The sequence below is a fragment of the Accipiter gentilis genome, chromosome 21, assembly GCF_929443795.1.
Source record: "Accipiter gentilis chromosome 21, bAccGen1.1, whole genome shotgun sequence".
NCBI classification, from domain to species: Eukaryota; Metazoa; Chordata; class Aves; order Accipitriformes; family Accipitridae; genus Astur; species Astur gentilis.
Genome location: NC_064900.1, coordinates 24,315,933 through 24,341,023, shown reverse-complemented (window position 1 = coordinate 24,341,023; position 25,091 = coordinate 24,315,933). Strand labels below are relative to the sequence as shown.

Here is a 25,091-nt window from a genome sequence, read left to right as displayed (position 1 = left end):
AATCACAAATAGATACAGAGATACTACTGTGCCACTGTTCAGCAAAGTGTTCAGTAGTACAAATTTAATCTGCTCTTATATGCACATAAGTATATATATAAACATGCACGCACATTTATATTCAAACATATGTTTGTGTGTCATACACAATATATACAAAAGCAATACTTTAATTCATCTAGCATGATGACTCCAAAATCTCATCCATTTGCAGGATATAGACTGTTCTGTAAGGGCAATATGATTCAACTGCCCTGAATTTTGTTTTAAAAGCTTTGGGTTTAAGTAAACCATTATTTATTGTTAATAATGGGAAATATCACTGAATTTCTTTCATTGTGTTATGATAATACACTAAATCAAGGCTACTACTGTCAGGCCAAGATTTTGATTGTGATTTAGAGTGGTTTAAATCTATTAGTTCTGTTGCAGATGTGTTCAAATATCTCAGTTCTGAAAGACTGGGCAGAGAACTCTTATGTTATTCAAGAGTCTTATTTTGAGCCTTTCTAATTTCTTCCCAATTTTTATTATCTCCATTTCTGTCAATTTACAGGTAGCTAGGGCCTCTCTCTTCCAAAGATTGACTCAGACAAGTTTCCCTTTCCTTTTACAGGTGGGAATATGGCTGGTTTACTCAGATTCTCCAGTTCCATAAGGAGAGCTGAGGAATGTTATAGCATAAATCTGGATTTAGGACCAGAGTCAAAAACAGTAGCTCACAGGGCATGAAACATAAAATCAGTATAACTTCACTCTTCTGAAATTGATTTACTCAAAAGTTTTGACAGATTAAATTAGTAAAAAAAAGTTTTGGACTGGATGGTACATTGTTTAATTTACTCTTGCTTTATTAAGGATACAGCACTGGCCATCCACAATGCTTTAACGTTATCAAGGGCTTGCATCCCATGGCACATTTATGCCTGGCAAGAAAATATGAAACAAGCATACATTTCATAATATCTTCTCTGGTTAGTTCTCCAGATATGTGGTCAAAGAACCATGCTTTACGCAGATTAAATTTGTACTGCTGAATTATTATTCAGTGCTGAACACGCTGCTGAACTATGGCACAGTACTAAACTCATTTGCCAGCATTTCCTATATATATAAAATTACTTTTAAAGAAACTTTTTAAGCAGAATGATGAAAGACAGGCTTTCACTGTTGCCCTCATAACTGCTCTTGTGAAGAATTACCAAAAAGCCCCGTATAAGCAGTAAATCTGAAGGCAGTATTTTACGTTAATTTTCACTTAAAAATATCAAATGACAAGAAATAGTTTAACTCCAGTGACCAACCTTACATTTCTGTGGTCTTGCTTATTCTTTATCTGAGACACAATCTTAAGTTCTTCCTTTCTGAAAAGATGTCTTTTCTTTAGACTTGCATATCTTGTGTACGAATATGACTGTTCAGGAACGTTGTAAAAACCTATGTCGATGAAGTTTTATGATGTAATTAATTTACAAGCATCTCCTATAAATATTTGTTCATGTGGATTATTGCCGTCCTTTTCAGGTTGTGTCTTTTGTCAGTCCTTAATTCACACAAGCTTTCAAGACAGAAATGAAGCTAAAAAAATCATCTGATACGAAATATGTTCCTATTAGTTACTACGAAATTTTGTTTGCTTCTCTGCTTGCAATTTTTGTGTGTGTTTGTGTTGGACTGATTGTACTTTCATGGTTATCAATCCAGGAGTTAGAACGAGGTAAGTAGCCAACCTTTATCCTTTTCAGGAGTTCTTCAGTAGACGTGCAGACTTTGAAGCCAGTGGTGTTGTCATTGTAAGTATATTTCATATTTCATGCTATGCTTTTAATGCTGGGGGGGGAGGGTTAGGAGCAGGGGGGGAGATTAAGTTTTCCTCTTCTCCTCCCCTGGAAATTGATGTGAACAAAACAGGCAAAAATACAAGCAACTGAAGCATGTCCTGAAGCCTTAGAAATGAATTTTCATGGTTTAGAATTTGGGAGAAGTCCCTGGAATGCAATCCAAGCTATAAAGCTTTGGTTATTCAATTGCATTCATCAACGAGAGAAGGTAATATGGCAAATTGTGGATTTTTTTCTTTTTTCTCCACATATGATGTTTGACTCAGAAAGACATTGATAATCCACTGAAGTCTGTGGGGAGCTTTAGGTGTCCTACATTTCTTGGAACCTTTTCATTTTTATTAAAAAAAAAAAAAAAATTTTAAAGTAATTTATTGGTGTGAAAGAGATCCTGCATTAGACAGACAGCCCCCAGCCCTATGTAAAGTTAAGGTAAAGTCATTCTTAATATTTAGCCAATGCTCACAATGTGATAGAATCAAGCTACTGATACACAAAGTAAGCTGAATTTAAAAAACAACATAGGATGATTTTCAAATGGAACTGAAATTTTGGTTTAAAGGTCTTATAGATATATGTTAACTGTGGCCTGGTAAGGCCACACCTGAAGTACTGTGTCCAGTTCTGGGCTCCCCAGTACATCTAGATTTTAGATTGGAAGGAAATGTATTTAGGTCTATGGAGCCCTCACAGCTAATAGCAAAAAGATGTTTTGAAATGGGGTGAAGAAAACAGGTTAGGCAAAAGGTTCAAGAAATAAATTTTTTCATTATAGTGATTTTTGTAGCTGAAAAAATAATTCTGGTACATTGAAATTTTGGGTGCCTTCTTTAACCAAAAATCCATACTATTGCATACTGAAGCACATGAAGACTAAACGCTGTAAGCCATATTTTAAAAAAAACCTGTTTTGTCAGAATATTTGTGTCTATGCCTTTAGTTGCTATTGTTTTTCATTCCAGATTTTAAAACTTGTTCTCCCTACTAACTTTCTTCCTAACGTTCTTTTCCTTTTACCAGAATACTATCATATTCCAGTAAAATAAAATGAGCTTAAAGGTAGTGATGGTGTATTATTGCATCTAGACACAGGCTTTAAATTAATGACTTAGGGTTTAGAAGATGAATAGGCAAGAATTTAATCATGTACAAATAATAATTATAATTTTTAAAAAATTATATTTGACATATATAACAAGAAAAGCCCTTTGCTATTTAGAAACATTTGTTTAAACAGACTTGCCGTTGTTGTAAGGATAAATGGCCTTCAAAGAAGCTCAAAGTAGTCTGCTCTTACTAGTTGATAGTAGCAAATTGATGTCCCTAAGCTGTGACTTACATTACAAGCCGTTTATTATAGTATTTATTTGTTAACTGCTTTTGTCTTGAAACTCCTTTTAGATGTTAATGCCTTCAAACACAAATTAAAAATACCACTAGTATCGTAACTGGTAAGCAAAAGGCATTTTCTATCAATCATCAGCCACGTTAATTCAGGTTTTATCTGAAAATTTCCAGCATGTTACACAGTGAGAAAGTATTTTTAATGTATAATGAATTGCTTTATGCATACCTCATATGCTGTAACATATTAAAAATCAAGATTGAATTTGCAGTAAGGACCAGTTATCTAGTTTCCTTATAAATCCTGCCAGCATTTAATGCATGTATTGGTAAGAAAGGTCAGGTCAAAAATAGTTTAATTAGTCTGACACTAGTGTTTCCAGTGCTGTTATCACAAAACAGTGTACATTTATATAAAAAGTGCACAGCATTTAATACAGAAAGTGTAAAGTAGTAATTCTTAATATTTTTAATCCAGAACACACAAAAACCTCAAAATTCACTAACTATTATTCTTCCCATGTATTCTTGTCCCATGTGTTAAACTTAACTGGACATACCATTGTGCCCTTTATCCATTCACAGTGCTGCTGGAAAACAGCATTTTAACAGAATTGAAAGTAATGAGAATCAAGGACAAATAGTATTCATAAAATATGTTTACAGTTGTAACTATTGTAAACATTGAAAAATGTCTATCACTTTTAAAATCAGCATAAGCAAAATATCTCTGATTACAAAGCAGAACAGAAAGCTAACAGTTATTGTTTTGATGATCTGTGTGGAGTAAAAGCTAATGTAATGTTTTTCATTTTTTTCTATATAATTCAAAACATTGAATTTTATTTTTAATTATGCAGCTGAAGCAGATGGGAATACTCATGGTTACATGGGAACATTTAAAATAATCTCTGGGACATCATTCACTCCTGCTTTGCAAAACAGATCATCAACTGATTTCAGAGTCCTTGCCTTTGACGTTGAACAATTGGTAAGAACCTATTGGTCTCTGGTTAATTCAAGACTATTTGGTAGGTACATTAATTCCCTAACTCAACCTGCTGTTGATGGCTTTTTCCTCTCCCCAAAATGAGATATTTCAGGTCCTAAGCCTGGTCAGAACTCAATATATTCCTTATTTGTGAAAATAGGTGAAAGATCAAAGAAAAAGTTTGCTTCTGTAGTCTAGATTTGAGAAGGAAAAATTATTTAGCATAAAAACCATGAATGCAGTGTACAACTGGGTGTATTTTTAATTACTGTATTTGTTCAAGATTTCTCTTTTCCATATAGATACAAAAAGTTTTTCAAGAAAGTGATCTGAAAAATGAATTCAAGAGATGTGAAATTTCCCAGTTCAAGTAGGTACAATTTAATTAAACTTTGCAAATAAAGGTCAAAAGTCCTCACTTAGCTATTTCTCTCAGTAGTACTTACCAATACCTTGCTTTCCAAGAGATCCTTGGGAACATCCTATATTATTCCTTTCATGTCTTATCTCTTCCAAGTGCTGCTGTGGGAAGTTTGACACCAATGTGTTTCCTGGGGCAAACTTCCTTCTCAGACTCCTATAAGTCCATGCCTGGACCAAACCAGTAAGGCTAAGCCCTAAGACCAACTCACAGAACCTCTATATTTTAAAGAATTGTTAATTTATTCCTCCCCCCACCCCCCCCAGGTTTATTAGTTGTGCTGTGTTTGCGTGGTTGCAGGCCCTTGCCATCTAAAGAAAGTTCAGGTTAGAGATCTGCTGACATAAGCTCAGATGAATGGAAATACACTGCTATGTCCCTATGGACATGAATTCACTTAACTTACTTTCCTTAGGGTGTTAGCAAGTGAGGCTGTCATTTGACACCAGGTAAAGCTGCACCCTGTGTGTCCTGAAGAGTCTATAAAATAGGTCCAGTAAGACCTGCTTCATTTATTGAAGCTTGTTTGACCTAATTTTTCAATATCCTGTTATGTTGGTTGTCCTACTGAAGGCCAGCTGGCAAAAAAGTCCAGTATATGCAGCGAGGTCTGCAGTGTTAATTCCATCTGCACTGTTCTTAATAAGGTCCTGATTCAGCAAAACACATGTAATACTCTGTCCCATTATTAAACAGTTTCAGAAGACGCTTCCTATGCAGAACTTTATAAACTCAAGGGGAATCATGTGCTTTTGTGTTGTGCTTTGTTTTATTGTTGTGTTTTTTTCTACAGGAAATCTGAACATGGCCGTGAAAGATTCAAGAAGTCAGAAACTGGGTAATTGCATATGACAAAGTTTACTTAAAATATGGGCAAGAGGTAGTGATGCTATTAATTTAGAAACTTCTTCAGTGGAGAGTGAACAGATGAAAAAATACATCTTTAGAGATTGGATAAGGCCTTCTAAAGAGCATATGAAGCTTCAAGACATATCTTTCCTTCAAAAACATCCTGTAGGATTAGAAGAAAAAAAATTTAATATTCCTTGGGACTACTGAGTTAGAAAGAAAAATGGGAAAGGTAAGGACAGTGAAGTAGGTAGGAAACTACCTAGAAAGGAAAGGATATCAGTTTGTGCTAGGCTTGCTTGTGGGAAGCTGCTTAGACTGGGGGGTAGATTTCACATTATCATTAGGAACTTGGGCTTTAAATAAAGAATGGTCTGATGACACACTGTGATAGGCAAGAACAAAAGAGAGGACAAAAGATTAACACCCTAATAGAACTGGAAGACTTTGAGAAACGAATGAGGTAGGTAGTTGTCTTACAGGTGAGACCACAAAATTAAAGAAAAGTTCACATTACATGATGACAGGTGATGCAATTCTGTGATACCAGCTGTTTTTTGTGATATAAATGCTGTCTGTAAATACATAAAGTGGATAAATATTCAGAGGAGACAGTTCATTTGAATGACCATGCTTGCAAAAGAAAAATGGATATTAGCAAGCTGTGAATACATGCATGTTGAAAATGGGAAGCAGATTTGAATTAGAGCAATCTTTTGTTTGGAATAGTGAGGGCATAAACCTAATTAGCTAGAAAGGTGGAGAATGATCACTTTATGAAGGATTTTATAACATCAAGGAAATGGAGTACACAGTGGTAGGAGTAGGTCACTTCCAGGTTTTTGTCCTCGTGAAGGTAGATACAGTCAGCACAATTTGGTTTCTGCATATATAATGGGACTATTCTCATCAAAATCTGGGCATAAAAGATGGAGACATACCTGAGCTAGTTGCTCAAGGCTCTCTTTGTAAGTGATGGGTTTTTAGAGTTTTCTCATCTGATCAGTTTAGATGCCTTTTTAAGGGGGAGATCAATTATGCCAAAGAACAGCTTATGTCTTTCCAACAACTGCAATAGGAATCTACGTATCTGCACTGTAAACATCTATATTTAGGAAAACAAATTCCACCTCTGTATCTTGACACAAATACCACAGAAATCACAGAAAAACCTGATGTCAATGAATGTTGGGTCTGGCTTTTAATACATCAGTAAGGATCTGCATTCATTTCTGCTTTGAAATAATAATTGAAATATTACTGTGTCTCAGAAACTATTTTCTAGTTGACTCTTTTCATTTAAAAAGTGTTTACCCCTTTGGGCAATCTCCTTGTTATTTCACCCTTGAAACTCTGCTGAGTCACAAGGATAGTAATAAAAGCTTTTGTTTGCTCAGCATGGCCCAGAGGTTATCAGAAACATGTAAGAAATTAAAGAGAGTTTTTCTATATATTGCAAATTGCAAACTAAGCTTAGCAAAATGGCAGGATTAATCACCTCTTATCAAAAAGCACTACTGAGTCAGTTGCAATTGGGTAGTATAAATGCTTAAGAATAAAATAGTTTGAACCTACATTTAAGTAAATGGAGAAAAACTTTAGCAAGCATCATACTTTGATGCTACCTTAATCTAGCTACAAATATAAAACTTAATAATTGTATCTAGAAGGGACAGCAGAGAGCAAATGGACAACACTCTGGCAAAAATTCAGGCCCCATAGAAGTTAAATGTGGTTTAAACACTGATTTCAAAATATCTGTGCTTACAGCCATTACTGTTTCCTTATGAGAATCCAGGCAATCACACAGCAGATCCTCACAGATGCAGAATCCACAGATTCTTTGCATTACAAAAGTGATCACTCTGTATTATATTTTTATCACACGAATATATTATATAATTTTCATAACACTTCAAGGTTCACAATCAATATTTTAGGGCTTAAACTAGGAGACCTGTTGAATAACAATAAACCTACTTCTTTATTTTATCCAAATTCAGCTCCATTGCAGCAGTTGATATGAATGTTGTTTTGGTTTTTTCCCACAGTGAAAATAAGAGTAGATAAAGAAAATAAATCTGTTTCTCCAAGGTTTAAACTAACCTGATAATTAAGAGGTGTTCCTTGATGTGTCATCTTTGCCAGCCAACACTTAAAGAAACCCTGACTTTGCAAATGAATCCTTGTTAGAAAGAAATACTGTCTAGATGATAAGTCATATAGCAAATTTACTTCATTAGTTTGTATAACTAATCAGCTTCTCTGTTTTGTATTGCTAGTGTTGTTGTGATCTTCAGCCTTTATTTTACCCAGATGGTAACAGTTGAGAAAATAAAAAATGAGCTGGTTTGGGCTTTCAACGCAAATAAAACTAATCTTACCCAGACTTTGAAAATTGATGTGAACAGCATACAAGTCACAGGTAATGCTAGTAAACATTTTTTTCTCTGTAGAAACCCTTGAGAACTACAGGTAACATGAATGAAAACTTTGGCTCCTAAGGGAAAACTTTGGGAAAGGGATTGTTACTTATGCTTATGGGTACCCTCCTTCCCCATTACAGAACTTTCAGTAGCAGCTGAAAGAACCATTTACAACCTTGTCAACTAGAAAGTATGAGTCAGCATTGTGTGTTCACTAAGCAGGGAGTAAAGGACAAAGTTGTGATTTCCCAGTGAAAACCACTCAATTTCATGTCTTTTATGTAGCATAACATTTCTAATTTCATTATCCCTCAAATTAAAGCAATTAAGCCCAAACTGTGTTGTTTCATAAGTAAATGCAATTGCCATTTTGTTTTGCTAAAGAATAAGGAAAAGGGCTCATCCTCACAGTGAGCAGAGACTTATTTATTGAAAAGATTTCAGTAAGAACAACAAACTGAATACAGAGTGTGGCTTCTGGAGAAGTATGCCCAAGGAACTGACTTCATATTCCTCTAAAGCTTAGGTAAAGTGTAAATGGGGAAAAAAGTCATGTGGCTTTAAAAATTAGCTAGTTTTAATTTCTGCAAATATATAAATATAGTGATTTTATGGAAGTACTAGAAAATTTATCAAAGCCTAAATGGAAGCCCAAAGAGATCAATTGAAACCTTGGTTTTACTTCAAAAAGCTTCAAAACAGACCTTCACTGAGAGTGAGGATAAAAAGTAATTTGAATCCTTTGAAGTGGAAGTTGATTAGCTGACATTTGAAGACCTGCTGGAGATACTATTAAGTAGCAACTGATTGCTTTAAGAAGAGTGGGACATCTGGTGTGCAATGTCTCTTACTCTATTCTAAAAGGTACATTTTTTGCTAAGTACTTCAGGTATTCAGAGGCTAAATTCAGAGTCTTGATATCTTTATTTCTCTTTACTATTTGCACCACATATAAGAAGTTGTTCTAAATAACTACACATCACTGTGGAAAGTGATTGCTCATTATACTTCAAAAATGTCACCAAAGAAAATTATGAAGAGCTTTTTAAAAGGTTGTATATCTATTGATGAACTTTGAAGTAGTCAAACTTTTCTTGCTGTGGATCATTAAAATGCCTCTTTTCACATGAGATACCATCTGTCCATTCCATTAGGAGTGCTTCAATAAAATAACAACTGTAACTAATTAGCGATCATAATCATATATGGCAGTTTTGCATCCTATGTCTCAGTATGTTCTGCAAGAGAAGTCCTATTCCTATATCTGAGGAGGAGGCAACTACAACACAGTTGTGGCTAACTTGAAATCACAGTTTTCACAGTGATTACAAGTAACTTATTTTCTTGTGAATTATCCCAGGTTAATTTTAACTCATTTATCTGATCTAAATACTGTTCTATAAGACACAGGTCCTCTGAAAATCTCCATAGTATAAAAAGTGTCAAGACAGAGATTTCCCAGATGAAGACATTTTATATGCAATACAATGAATGGGGATTGAGGATTGAAAGGGATTAATATAGACCTTTCCTCCTTAGGAAGACCGTAGAGTTTGAGAAAAGGCTGGGAACAGGGTGAGATGTTCAAAAGGAAGGAAGCAGGACACTGCTAGTGATTTAAAGAGAAGTAGTCACAGCTGATATTTTTTTTTGTTTAAACTTTCTTTCTCTGAGTTGTGTAAAACTAGATATTGTGCTATAAAAGGAGTTTATAACGAACTTGCTTTCTTCCAGTAGCTGCTGAAAATCTTACTACAATGATGCCTTTAACTTCACCAGGTCAGTATCTTTCATAAAACAGAAACTATTTTTTTTTAACAATACATGAAGAAACATAAGACTTGCTGTTCAGGTAGTATAATGTAGTAACGTTGCCTTAGGTGTAACTGGGCCTTGACTTTTAGGGTCCATTCAGTGATAGTTAGCTGCCCTTCATTGTTTCTGACCATTTGAGCAAGCAGTGATCTGAAGTCTATACAAAAGCTGTAAGACCTTAATTAGTGAATGAAAACAGAATTTGAGTCTCCATCAGCCAGCTGAGTGCCAAGCTGAAGTTTTCACAGATTTAAGCAGATAGATGAGGCTGGGGAGTCCTACTCTCATGCTGTGATTACCAATATAGTGAGCAATGTTGATTGACAGACTTTCCTTCCCCTACCACTGGAAGTCTTAGGATGATAGGGTATGAAGCAGACACAGCTCCTTGATCTCACAAATTCACTGACTACAAACCTGCCAAAAGTCAGTCAGAGAGCTGAATAATACAGCAGGTGCTTTGTAGCACTAGATGCAGGTAGAGTTGTTGCATACAAACTGCATACAAATTATCACATACAATTCTCCAGGGCAGGGTATCAGACCAGGAGCTTCATGCAATTTCTGTGAGCTAAAGAAAGGCACCTATGAATATAGGAGCCAAGTATTTACTGCTAGTCTAATTACAGTCATAACAATGAAAGTGTTGTATTAGTCTAGTTACAGGCTAACGCATACAGTCCAAAGTGTACAACTACTACAGCTTATTCCCAATGATACAGTTAAAACTGCTAACACAAAAATTTTCTCTTATCTATCCATTCCTCTGGTATGCTATCTCAATGCTTCTCTGAGTCCTAAGTTCAATGGTGCTAATCATCTTCAAGAAGAAATGGGGAGGTGCGGGTGTGGTGGCAGGGGAAGGGAGTTGGGAGTTGTCAGCACCCCAGGCTGGAATGGAATAATATTCTTGGTCTGGATTCCTTCCCACTTGGTCCTGGGTCTGCTTGGGGTCATTTTTGTATGTTTGCTAACAGTGTCTGCCTCCTTGCTCTTTCTCTTTCAGTCCAAATCCCACTATATACCCAAGTTTTACCATATGTGGTATGTTTACATCTGCTGGATGCTTGGGTTTTGGCTCTGTTCACACTAAAACCATCCTCACCCACCTCACATGTTACTTTAGTGAGATCACACAGTAATTGACCATTTGTGATTTGTGCTTATACCACTGATGCCTCTGTCACTGTCCTGTGCCTTTCCTCTCATGGTTTTTGCTGTCAACTTGTGCATGCACTTTTGGAAGTGCCTGTAACAATCCCAATTTTTTTTCAACAGTCTTCAAGAGATAGCTTCCTGATAATTGTTTCATTAGAACTGCTTGCTCATGCATGCACCCATGTTGTAGGTCTTTGAATGTTTCATTCCTTCCAAAATAGTGATCCTTTAGGAAATATGTAGACAGATATGTAGGTAGATACATATGTATATAACACTTTGGAAACTACTGTGAAGGTATGAATGAAGCTTCCTTCTTTGAATGTAGCTGCGTGAGAGCAACAGTCCATCCAGCTGCACCCTTCCTACACCTTCTGCTGGGCTCTCCTATCTCTATGTCTGATGAACTGTGTCTTTAAAGTTGCTGACTTAGAACGGTGTGTCATCCATTTAATGCAAAATGCCCTAGCTTAGCTTAATAGTGTTTGCTAAATAAGCATGTTTTGATAGAAAATTGGTAGGAAGTCCTGATGCAAGTTTGTGCACTAGTAAGTCTGAGAGAGCAGGAACATCTAACAAAAGTAAGTCTGTGTTGGCTAATGATCAGCAACTTCTGCCAGCAAAACTGATAGATGACAAACTATAGACAAGGCAAGAAGGCCTTACTGAATCTCTTTATTCCTTCTGGCCCTTCATCTTATAAACTAAGGGAGAGGATCCATTAACTGTAGTGACATGGGGATCTTTTTCAGCTGAGGACATCATCATCCTACTCACGTATTTGAGTCTTAATCTAGAAAGTAAAAATAGTAAACAGGGATGCTAGTGCAAATTCAAAGTGGGAAAAAAAGACTATTGGGGAGCTGGAAACACCAGGGTCATCCTCAGTGATTTTTATTAAAATCACATCTAAGTAGAAAGTGTGTTGATCCAATCACAAATAAGCATTCCATTTTTCCAGAATGTTTTGCAGTTTACATAAGTAGATTTGTATTAGTGATAGTACCTAGGCATTTGTTCATGTGTAAATAGGTATACACACAGGTATGTATGTATGCCTGTATGTAAATATACAAATACTAGATAGATTTGAGGCTTCTCTCCTCACACTGTGATAACTGATTTGTTTAGCAATCTTATTTATAAGAAAATGTACATATACATTATAGTACTAATATTAAAGTTGTCATAACTTATCTTGTTTCAACAGATCCCGTGACTCTAATTACAAGCTCCCTGACACCAACTTCAGGTCAGAACTTTTCCCTACCAGGGAAAGACGAGAAAGTATTGCTGTTATTTTAATGGGAAAAAAACCCTTGAAAGTCTTTTGAAGTTGTTGAAAAGCATGTGACTGGTGCTAAAAGAATGAGATCTAAAATACACTTGGGTTCCACATTATTTTTCTTTTTTTTATTGTGACATTTGACCTTTAGGATCAAGCCACTCATGCTGGTGTTACCATATCAATACCTAAACTGGGGTGTGTGGACACAGCAAATAATGCAGATATAAGAGCAGACTAGCTGCTGCTTAGTTCTGCCCAAGCAACTGCAGAGGTGCTGCCAGAGAGCTGGAAGTAGAGTTCTAACTTAGGCTTGTGTTTGCCCAGGTTCAGGACAGCTCACCACAAGCAAGTTCTCAACAACTGTAGGTAGGTAACTACAGACAGAGAGAAGCAGGGAGTTTATATGAAACAGTCTGAGATCTCAGAATTACACTGTTTGCCTACGGCCTCTTCTCACATTATTCAATTCTCGCATTCCATTCCTACAAATACATGATATGTGGGTTTACCTTTGATTTGACCAAGGAGACCTCTTCAAGGAGAAGGGACTTCTAAGACTGTACATTCTATAAAAATGGTATATGTGTTGTGTATATTGATGTATATATTGACACTCCTACTGACTGCTCATTTTTGTTTCCTATTATTTCTTCAAGGTCTTTGGGGAAGAGAAAAAAAAACACCAACCAAACAAAACAAAACAAAAAACAACCTTTTAGCAAATTCTCACATGACTTCCAACGGACAGAAAGCCAAAGCTGTCTGAATCTTTGAAAACCTTCCCTAACCTTATTAAATGGTGAAATATATATGACATTTATAAGCATTTGCAAATGGGTCTAATGTATTCACTGCCATTTTTTAGCTGAGTATAGCAATTACATTGCAATTTAGGGTAATTTGCTTTTTAAAAAAAAGTCAAAATGTTTTACTAGAAAATGTTAATTTCTTTCTATCCAGTAGGTGGCAATGCTGTTTAGTTTTCTGAGTGAAGACTAAACCTAGAATTGATCATGTCATATGTAAACAATGTTTTCTTGCATATTGGGCTTGTGCAACACATATTCCTAGATTATTGGTTGGGGTTTTGTTCTGGGTCTAGAACACACAGTTTCGTCTCTGCTCATCTGTGGCCATTCATTGGCACTCTATCACTTCCAACACTTGACTAAACTATGTTTGGTTTGCTTCAATTACCAATTGGATGCAACAAGGCAGTTCTTGCTTTACAGTGTCTTCATTGATAACACTGAAAGTGTTTTGTAAAGCACTTTGAAATATTACAATACATCCAAACCAATTTCAGTCCTTGTCACTTATACTGATATACAATACAATATCATACAAGCATTTACTTAATCTTAAGATTACAGAACTAACAGTTTTTAACTGAAAAAGTAAATCAAGCAATAATGGTTAGAAGCTGCAAGATCAGTTTTACAAATTAATATTTTTCCCTCTTGCATAAGAAATTTTTACTTCAGTAAATGCTTACTGAAAAGGAACTATGTGAATAGCGCTGAGTGAATAGTTTCCACAGATTTTAATGCAATTTTCAAGAATTTTGAAATTAGTAGTTATCCAAAGCTTATTTTAGCTGCAGGTTTTTGTTCACTTTAATAGGACCTACTTGAATTCTACAGATGTCTAGGACCAAAACTATCTAAAGACTAAAAGAGCATGTTTGCACTGGATGAACATTTATGCTCAAGGAAAACACTATTAGTGAGATTCCACAATTTTAAGGATCTGCCCATTGTTTGCAGAAATTTGCCCTTAACTTATAAATATAATTTGCAAATCTGAAAAGAATAGGGTTTCTGCTATTCCTGGTATTTCAAAATCCAGTCTTAAAGGCTTTCTTTTTCAAGATATGCTAGTTAAAATATGAGATTTTTTAGCATGATGAAGTGCAACATTGTGATGTGTTGAAGTTGAAGATATTAAATTAAACTATATTACTAAACCCAGAGATTTTTCACTGCTATTTAAACCAAAGTACAGTTTTCTCATGTTATTCAAGCATAAGAAATTGGAAAATGTCATTTATTATATTGCATGAAGTAGTTTATTTGGGCAGAAGAAGGAAATGGGAATTCATGGAAATTTTCTTCCAGCCCTATTTCAAGCTTAGTTTCAAAAAATATGTCACTTCTGAGAACTTCCTCCATACTGTGCTTAATTTATCTTCTTAGTATGTGATATTTCATTCCAGGCTTCTAAAAATGCAGTTTTGTAAATTACAATAGAGCCGTTGATTTGATTTGTGCTAAAGTAACCAGAGGTAAGTCATTTTTCCTTTGTAGTGAAACTGCATTACTGCTGTGCTGTTATTGCTATTGTCCTTATTATTTCAGCTGAGTGTTTGCCACCTGCTGAACTTTGTGAGGATGGTGTAACCTGCATTAGAGAAGACTTATTTTGTGATGGAGTCTTGGACTGCCCGGATGGTTCAGATGAATCTGAAAAAACGTGTGGTAAGAATGTAAACCCCTGTGAATAAGTCTTTTTAAACATACTTAAACTTGTAAGTAGTTTGTAAATTGTTTATAGGCAACAAACTACATGGTGAAGTGCAAATCAATTCTGCTAAAAATATTAACAAGAGAGATTGTTATAATCTTTATCTTCTAAATAGAAACAATTTTCATTAAAATTCTCATTAATGAAGAATTTGCTTAATAAATAATGAAGAAATACTACAATCTGTCTGTATTAATATAAAATAATATAGAAATTATTGGTTACTATATAAATATAACATAAATATAATGTAAATTATAAAATAATATAGAATTTTCATATGAAGTTGTGTACCAGTAATATCAAATAATATTATTTTTTAAAAAATAAAATTATGACCCTATACAAATATAAAGTCACATTATCTAGTATCAGAAACCACCTAAATGGCATATTTGAGTCTGAAGAGAGGTTTCTCTTTCGATTCTAGCATTTAGAATATTATCATACAAAACACTGCAAACGGCTTTTCCCAGGTTACTATGTACACTCAGATACATTGATGTTGTACATCCAGAAACATAGATGGGATGGAGGGGGGGGAAGAGGGTGGGCAGTGCAGCATTTTGCAGCCAGGGCATGTGAGTGTGACTGCAGGATAGAGCCCTGACAGGATGCCTTAACTCTGTTGGCCACCCACCTGTATCTCCCTACACGGATTGCTAGGGAATAGGAGTGTCTGTATGACTCTGACACAAATGTTTGAGTTGCTGGCACCACTGTGAGAGATGCAAGATGAGGATGTGAACATCTGGGCAACGGGCTCTAGGTGGCCCTGCTTGAGCAGGGGGTTGGACAAAATGACCTCCAGAGGTCCCTTCCAATCTCAACCCTTCTGTGATTCTGTGAAAGTCTTACAAACCTGAAACCTGATAGTTTTTTAACGGAAAAAGCTTATATCCTTCAGCACCAGTGAGTGCAAATGCCTTTATCTATCTAGTTTGCCTGAGCACCTTTTTGTGCAGAGCAGCCACTGTTCCATGCAGCAGTGAACACTGTGAAATTGTACCGAGGAATCTGACTACATTGCTGCGTGTGCAGCTTTTTGGTGGGGAGGCATGCATGTTAATGTTGTCTGCATTGCTCTTCACAGTCTCAGCTCTCAGTTCAAAGTCTGTAAGGTTTTCCTGCAAAGAGAGCTTTGCAAATGTTTTAGGAAAAGTTGGAGCGATTAACTCCCCAAGTGTTGTGGTTTGTTTGGTTGTTTTTTATAGAATTTTGTGCTAGAAATCTGGAAAGCTTATTTCCCTTCTGCTGTGAGAACAGCCTTCTGAGCTCTCCTGAGAATAACAGTGTGAGCGGTCCAGTCTGAGCTTTCAGAAACTTGTAAAATGCTGGGCTCTAGTTTAAAAACAAACAAGCAAGTAAAAGACAAATTTTTTTAAGGATTCTGCAAGCCTGATTCTGAAGGCTAATGGCATCCTGACCCCTTCTGCCAGAAGTGTAATTTTCTTCAGGAATAAAAAGGTGAATTGCAGACCTGCCCATTACTTGCATTCTTCTGAGTGCAGCCAATTCAGAAGGGAGAGTTAGCTGAACTTTTGGGGGAAAATATCCATCAAAATACTTCAGTAGAATATCAACTGAAACACATCCAAATGTCTTTTCTAGATTAACAGCTGCATCCAGCTAGATCATAAGGATGGTGGGGTCTGAGCAGGTCCCTCTACAGTTGAGGAAATCAGAAGGTCCTAAAGTAGCTTCAGCTAGATCTCTGTTTCATTGCAAGAGTTAAGGTAGCACAACCCGAGACTTATTCAGTCATTCATTTCTACAATCATACTGTTGTTTTGAGACATGGATTTTGTTTGGGGGTTTTGTTTTGGTTTTATGTTATTTTATTTTAGCTATAGCTAAATAAAAAAGTGCAGATCCATATAGTTAAAAAGTAGTATTATACATCGCATCAAAATGAATGCTTTTTAGTTACTATGAATGATTAGGTCTGAGTTTACAAGTTTTGCTCACATTTTATTAAAGATATTACAGTCAGACCTGTTATATAGGACAGAATTTAATTGATATTCATACATTGGTAGATACAGACAAAAATAAGCTCACCTACTTGCAGTCAAAGCTATGTAAACAGGACTCAGCTGTGCCTTGGAGGCTACACAGTGGTTTAAGTTATGAATTGTGCTTAAGCAGAGTTCTTCAGCTGAGGCATAGCCTCTTCTGCACATGGCTTTTGGAGGTGATTTGCATCTCTCCCTGAATCTCTACCACATATAAGTTGTGAATGCCCTGCTCCTTTGTAACTGAGCATATTATTTCTTAATCAGCATTTTAACAGTCACTAAAGAATATGCACAACTGAGATAAAAATTTCAGGAATGTGCATACGAGTAAAAATAGACAGACAAACTGTCATAAGGAAACTAGCTACAGTTATGCTCCACTTCAGGGAGCTGCATCATTTGTCCCTGTTCGTCTTCACTGATGCCTGGTATTTCCAAGCAACTCATTCAGTTACCATTAGTTTAGCAGTTTCAGCTCATAACCTTACAGAAATACAATTCTGGCTGGAGGACAAATTGTTGCTCCATGACTCTTACGTTACATTTTAGCCTTAAGATTTTCCATCCAAAAACTCTGAGCTTTTCTAAATTTATATATTTAGGTTTTTTAGCAGACTTTGCAAAACCAGTGGAATGACTGGCAATAAGCCGTATGCACGTATGGGATACCTGCCAATTCTCCCACCTCTTTGCTTTTTAACTTATGTCCCATCCCTACAGTAACTTAATACAGTCATATAAAAGCTAAAACTGTCTAGATTTTCAGAAGTGCTTCAGAGTTTCAGAGTGAGATTTACAGCTAATTCACTATTTGTGCTACAATTGCTCTTGCACACAACAGAGTTGCTGCCCTTTAAACAAGTGTGTTTGTTTTTTCATCTTGATTATTATTCCCTTTAGTACTTCTCATTTTAGAATATGCTAATGGTTTTAAAATATAGGGTACAGGGGTGAATTTTAATAGTCTCTTCCTGCATTAGACAGAACTCGGTAAAATCTTAGATTCTCAGCAGAGATTCAGGCAACTGAATGCCTTCATTTTTTTTGGTTGTATTGATTAAAATTATCTTGAAAAGTTTCTTTCTGGCTCTGCAATGCAGTGCAGTAACAAAAGGCATTGCAAAAGTGCAGTTAGCAATTTCAGTGAAAGGGTCTCTAGAGAAATGTGAAAGTCTGAACAGCATCTATTAATAATAGCTGGCATTGCTGAAAAGCAGCTATGTAGCACATAAGTCTAAGGAAAGGGAGACTGGAGGCTGATCCCAGGAGGTGTTTCTCTCTACAGACTCTCTTTGCAGTTATTCTGTGTCTAGGCTAATGTGTTGTGATTACCTACCTCACAGCATCACTACAGTACTGAGAGAGATTAATCATATGTAAGCCAGGAAGTGTAATGTACTGCCCTTGGCAGAGAAAGGTCCTGTCAAGCAAAAGATGTGGACTTGATCTGACCAGTTTGGGGAGCTTCTCCCTGCAATTCAAGGATTACAGGATTAAGCCCTCCTAATGTGAGCTTTATGCAACATAAGTAAATAGAAATGGGCAGCAAGATGCATGTTGGGAAGCAGTGAAAGTGATTCCTATAAAACATGTCTCCTGTCTCATTAGGAGAACTGAGGCTTTTCTGAGGGCTCCAGGAGGAGGCAGAAATGTAAAGACTTCTCTGACCCTGTCCACCTATGACCACAGCTGCCTCCTCCCCACAATGAGAAAGCACTGGGAGATGCTTCAGGGAAATAGGACCAGTCCTAGCTATCTTCATGCTCATTCCTGAGATATTAAGCACTGACTATTGCTAGGCTGTGAATGAGCAGCCTAATGATTTTTCCCTGAATCTTTCTGTCCTGTTTCAAGTTACTCACTGTGTGTTAAGAGATAAGAAGAAACAAATAAAAGGAAACAAGAACAACAGAAATGAATTGTTGACAAAAGGAAACTTTTGTCATTAATTTTATTAATACAGTATGCTATTTCTGTATTTATTACTGCCAGTGCTATAAACTCCTTTTTAGATCAGCATGTGTCTTGCTAACAACTTGTTAACGGTATCACTTTTTTGTACACTTTGTTAATAACAAGTTGGGCACTTTCCTTCTTCTCACACTGATTTTATTCTTTTCAGTGGGAAATGATTGTAAATATTAGCCCAATTGTACAGACAGGAGTCACATGGATTTAAATGGACAGAAAAAGTACTTCTATACTAATTACCAGCTCTAAAGCTGCAGCCTATTCCAATAAAAAGCTATATAGAATAGTAACTCTCTTTCATGGACATTTTTTCTCTATGTATTCAAAATCTGATGTGTTCTGTTTTCCTCTCAAAGGCCATACAGATTGCAAAGGGGAATATGTTTCTATTCCAGCTCATGCATTAGACATATCATCATTAGTGAAGTTCATTCTGCTGTCTTTATTAACAGTGCGTGCCTGAGCCTGACTGAAACAAAGCTTAATTTTTAAGTTGTGTTTGCTACAGTGGTAGTCAGAAAGAATTTTACACTTATAAAATTAGCAGACAAGGAGCCCAGATTTATCATTATATATATCATTTCCCAGAGGAGAACTATGCTCAATAAAATTTCCATTTAATCTTCGATATGATTGATTATTCAGAATTTGTATAGTCATTATAGGTATGATTTCATTTGTGATGTTAATGAAAAGGCCTATCTAACTTCTGAGTACCTGCCTCAAATTGATGAACTTGTCCTTACCTCTCCAGATAATCATGTATGGTGCTGATTTTATCCTTATTTGAAAGCTTTATGATGCTTTCTGAGAAACGGAAGAAAAACCATCATCAGACAGATTCCTAACATAATGTTCAAGAGATGCAGCAAGAGCTTCAACAGGGCTTCAGTGTCTGCTGAAATAAAATAACTCTACATGAATTAGCATCTCCAATCTTGCTGAGGCTTAAAAATAGATTATTTTTTTTAATAACTGATTTTTAAACTGAAGAACATGCGTAGAAGGGAATAGCAGTACCAAGGAAACAAAACTAATGAAGCTTTTTGAAAAAATATATGATGAGGGATGACATTTACTTCAGATGAATGAATTCACTAGCTGGCAGAAACTTGGGATATCCACTTATCTCTTTGACTACTTAGTAATATATAAGGTGAGGAACTAGGAAGCTCATAGAAGTAGAGATAGCAATAGCCAACTGTATCCCTTCTTGCATTTATTCATATGATACCAAATTGTTTCTGGTAGTGCAAATACAATTTCCTGATTTAAAATAGCTATAGATAAGAACTGTTAAGGCAAGATCCTGTTTCCTTACAAATGTATAAAATAAAATGAAAGAAAGAGAGTTGGATTAGTTGAATACAACTGTTGGATTTGGATTATTTGGATTGTTTTGCACTAGTTTGGATTACTTGGATTGTCTCTAATTTAAAAGTGAATTATCTGTACTGCTTTTCTTCTCATATAGTACTTTGAGATCAAATAGTCATAGGAATCAGAAGTAGGAGTAGGTTGGTAGTGTTTTTTACGTTGTCTTCCTATTGTTGCTTACAAAGCATTTCCAAGGTAATCCATGTAAATCAATATCTAAGGTCACCCTCATTTTGGCTCTGATTCTGTTTTTCAAATGGCATTTTGACAAATATTCTTCATTATATCTTTACAGGTGCAGTTTGTGATGGGAAATTTATGTTGACTGATTCCTCTGGGTTTTTTTACTCCATGAATTATCCAAAACCATATAATGCAAATATCATTTGCCAATGGATTATACTGTAAGCCATTTTCCAATAATTTCCTACCTAACATTGTTTTGATTATGAGGCGATACTGTTTCTTGCACATCAACCTTATGCCTTTTGTTTGTATTCCCAAACACCCCAGGATGGAAAATATGTAATAGCATTTTCTCCTTTGTATTTATGTAACTTTTATTTAAAAACTTCCATGCCTAACACCCTTCACTATATCAATAATATTCCCACTTAGAAAAATTCTTAGGTATGATTTTGAGAAATCTTGTGTATTATATGCATGGACAGGAAACATAATTGCAAGATATTTGTTTCAAAGTATTACAGTAGATACTAGTCTTTAGGTAATGGTTTTATATGATATAACTAACAGATGGAATTTTCAAGAATTCCCTTGTCATTTATGGGTACACATTTCATCTGGGAGTTTAGAGCACCTGTGCTCCTAAGTCATTTAGGAGTATGTTTTAAAAGCGCATGAGTATCATTTGACATAATAGCACCAAATGCCTTTTATACCCTAGGCACAAGAGGTGAAATTTGTTTAATCAAGGATACATACCTACAGGGAGGGACAGCTATTTGACTTTGACATGCTGGGTCCACTTCATAGACCAGGGAGAAAAAAAGATAGCCACAGTATCTGATAAATCTCATCCTAAAGTACATATCTAAAATAATGTAAAAGAATGTAAGTTGGAAGCTCCTAAAAATCCCTACAATGACTGCCAATTCAGAACTTACTGCTTTGAAAAGCAGTGATTTTTATTATGGCTTTGTAATAACGGCCATTCTTTGATTCTGAGAAGCATTAATTTGGTAGAAGAGTTTCAAAGGAGATTAAGGAAATGCCTTTAAAATTGGATAAGATTTGAACTTCTCAATCCCAAGGCCCCTTTGAAAGTGCTAGCCTTTGAGTTTCCTCAGGACTTTCATCTTTACCTTGACACTTCAGGAAAAAGTCATAGTTTTCCTTCTGTTTAGTACATTTGTTCCTTCTCATCTTCAGCAATACTATTCACCAATAATTACTGGCTACACCTGGTTTTAAAATATAGGTGTGTCACAGGAGAAGCACAAGTTTGTATCCTTCAGAATATAAGCCTGACTTGTTCCTAAGTTCATGGTGTTGCAGAATTTGAGCACAATAAATAATCATGTCTCAAGTGCACTACTTCCTTCTAAGCTGTTAATTTTGCTTCAAACGCTGCTATAGCTGCAAGAGGCATTGTATTAGGTAGATATCTATACCAGGTATGTAGCTAACAAAAGCTTAATTTTGGAAATAATCATGAGTAATTGCAGGTACAGGTGCTGCAGATCTGTGTAATTACAGATTGATCAATGACAGAAAGAACCATATGGTTTTATTTTCCACTCATCAGCTTTAAAAAAATAATCTGGCAACACTGACAGTAAAGACCTGAAAAATTCAATGTGGTACTCAAATTTTATCTCCCTTTTGAACACAACCGTTTCCATGAGGAAAGCTTTAGGGTTTTCCAGTAACCAATGACAGACATTTTGTCCTATTATTTTTATTATCCCTATAAAAATGTGTTAAAAGTCACCCTACAACACATCCAAGATTTGATTTCTCTTCTGCCTTACTTTGTCTAGAAAGATTTCCCCATTACATTTAGGAAAAGCTTTTACACTTTCACTCCATTTAACTCTTCCCCAAATGAAGATGTGATTTCCTTTCCTTTTAAAAGTAAGAGCAGTATGCTTAATATTTCTCTGAGAGATTAGCTTCCTGAAAGATTACCTTTTAACTACATGTTTTACTCTTTTCAAACCAAGGATTTTTTTTTTTTTTTTTTCCTATGGAGAAATATATAACCCCCCAAAAAAAGCAAATGCAAATTTTCAAATATTTACTTCACACTTCTCTACTAATTGGTACTGATAAGTAAGCACCAGCAGATTGATGTTGAAAAGCTATCTTCATCAGGCCTCTCAATTCCAGAAAACAATAAATAGTGGTATAGGAAGCTAAGCTGACTGTGATAGTAGAGTTTTAGAAATTGGACTACTGTATATGTTTAGTGGAAAGGCAATGGGAGAACTACTCAAATATAGATTACTGAAAGAACATAACTGCAGCAAAGTAAAACCCAGCATGTTTTACACTTTAAAGTGACTTTTGTTCTTAAACGTACTGGGTGATGGTTAGGTTTGATAACATGTTCCCAAACAGTGGGTTTGAGATACTCAAATCTTCATGCAAATCCTGTTTTTATCATATAAGACATTATTTTGGACTTTCAGGAGTCAGATTTTGAAATCTTGTTATTCATATTGATACCATGATACCATTCCTCTGACTTTAGGAGTTATACCTGAGCAGTGAGATGTTATCTATTAGTAACATGTATTAAAAAGTAACTGTAAATTAATGAGATTCAGAGAAAAAAAAAACCAACCAACCGACCAAAAAAAAAGCTGTTCAGCTGAATATCACATTTGGCAGTTTAGAAGATTCAGTTCCTAAAATATACTTAACTCCAGTGAGTAAAGGAGTACTTGTACTGTTACAAAAGGTTATGCCCTATTCCTTTGGTAATTTTACAAACTAGAAATCAGCCAAATAGGTCATCTTGATTAATGTAATTTCACATTGTTTCTGAACTTAATATCATTCAAGCACACAATGAATTTACTACAGTCAGAAAAAGATTACTAAAATATGACTTCCAGTTTTTCTCTTGTTATCTTAGAGTGCCTCAAGGGTTATCCATTAAACTGAACTTCACTTCTTTTGATACACAACAATATGCGGACATTTTAAATATTTTTGAAGGCATAGGACAAAACAAGATTTTAAGAGGTAAGGTTATTTTTCAGCTAATATTACTTTTCCATTAATAAAATTTAAGTGGCAAAATAAGTGTTCTGAAGTGGAAAAAATTGCATGTGTATGTTTAAGTGGAAGAATGCATCTGTGTAAATTTACCTTGTTAGACAATTGATCTTGATAAACATATCTACTCTTACAAAGTGACCACATAAATGCTTCCCTAATATATTAAGAAATATCTACTTTTTTTTAAGATCTTATTTGAACAATCTGGATAACTTGATCAGAGCTATGGTCTTGTTGGGTCTATGTTTCACTGGAAATATGTTGTCAGAAGATCCTGTAACATCACAGAGTAACATAAAATGAAAGCATCTAAACTGAAACTTTTGCGAGACGTACTGTGATACTCCCTGAAATTCATTACAAGCATGGCATTGCTTTCCTCAGACCTTGAAATAGTGATGATACCTTATCTCTGTCTCTATATTCTATTCTGGAAAACTGAGATTTTGGCCATTTTTCACGAGACTCAGCCTATACAGCTGAATTCCATCAAAGGTGTAATACATATACTTGAAGATACACATATAGAGATGTCAGAAAGATATATTATTATTTATACTTATTTTTGAAAGCAGGGAGAGAATGGGAATGTGCAATAGGAAAAGACTCATAAAAAAAAGAATGGAGAAATTCTACCCTTTCAGTTCTGCTTTGAATTTGACCCCCCTTTGGAATTTAGTTGTGAGACATTACTTCAATAATATTGTCTGCAGCAACTGTTAACTTGCATGGTTTTAAGGACTGCTGTGGGGATGACCAGTGATACTACAAAGGCATAAAGACAATGTTAAAGACCGTTCTTCAGTGGATTGCCTAAATTTTTTTGGTTTGAGTAGATTTTCAGGTATTAGAAATACCAAATGTAGAGGAAAGAAAGACTACAAGACATTTCCAGATTAAGACTCTCCCCTTAAGCAAAAGAACCTGAGAAGGAGAAAGGAAAATAATGCGCATATACTTAAAAGTGTGAAAGATGATGCCCATTGTCTTTCCTTAATATTTGGCACTGTTTCAAATATATAGTATTACAAGTAGGTAAATAGCTCCTCCTCAGAAAAGCGAAGTCTCTCTATCTGTGCAAAATTGGGCAAGGACTTCAGAAGATAAAGAGCAGAGACAAAAACTGTCACAGAACAGTGAAGAATTCTGGATTTTTCATTATCCTGAATATAGTCACTAGTCTAACTCTTGTTGTCGGACATCATATCAGCTTTAGATGGAGAAGCAACTGTTTTACTGTATGATGACTTGTATCAATCCTTTCATTTCACACATATGGAATTTATATGAAAGAATTTAAATTAATTTAGAATTTAAAGTAAAAATTTAGATACATTGTACCATACAATCATAGAACTGCCTAGGTTGGAAGGGACCTTGAAAGATCCTCTGGTCCTTTTCATGGAAAGGCAGCCTAGGTGAGATTATCTAGCACCATGTCCAGTCATTTCTTGGAGCACTGCAATTGTAGTTTCCTCACTCTTTGAATATCTGTAAGTGTATGTGCTAATTAAACTGTGAGACTAAGTACATATAACAAAAATATGTAATCAATACTGTGATTCTAGAGTTTCACAGTGCATATCTGTAAATCTTTAGAACATTTATAGCACAATAAGCATGGATATGAAGATTATGGTGTTGAATATATGTACTATAAGAGACATTTCTCCTCTAGCTGATATCCATACTGATGGATATGAGAGATGGGATATGCAGAATACTTATATGGCAGCCAAACAGCTAAATGACTTCAGGGTTTTGAAGCTACTGTAGGCAGGATCACAGTACAAGAAGGAAAGCATTCTTTAAGACTCAAA

General features: G+C 35.5%; 1 protein-coding gene across 1 annotated transcript in view; it reads left to right on the top strand.

The window, feature by feature from the left end:
• Positions 1 to 1,572: 1,572 nt before the first annotated feature.
• Positions 1,573 to 25,091, top strand: part of TMPRSS15 (transmembrane serine protease 15) — a 58,461-nt gene continuing 34,942 nt past the window's right edge. The window contains 11 exon segments of the mRNA XM_049824243.1: positions 1,573 to 1,717; positions 4,046 to 4,176; positions 4,479 to 4,546; positions 5,391 to 5,435; positions 7,729 to 7,871; positions 9,607 to 9,651; positions 12,056 to 12,060; positions 12,403 to 12,499; positions 14,491 to 14,610; positions 20,318 to 20,426; positions 23,126 to 23,235. Coding sequence (XP_049680200.1) covers positions 1,573 to 1,717; positions 4,046 to 4,176; positions 4,479 to 4,546; positions 5,391 to 5,435; positions 7,729 to 7,871; positions 9,607 to 9,651; positions 12,056 to 12,060; positions 12,403 to 12,499; positions 14,491 to 14,610; positions 20,318 to 20,426; positions 23,126 to 23,235 — 1,018 coding nt within the window.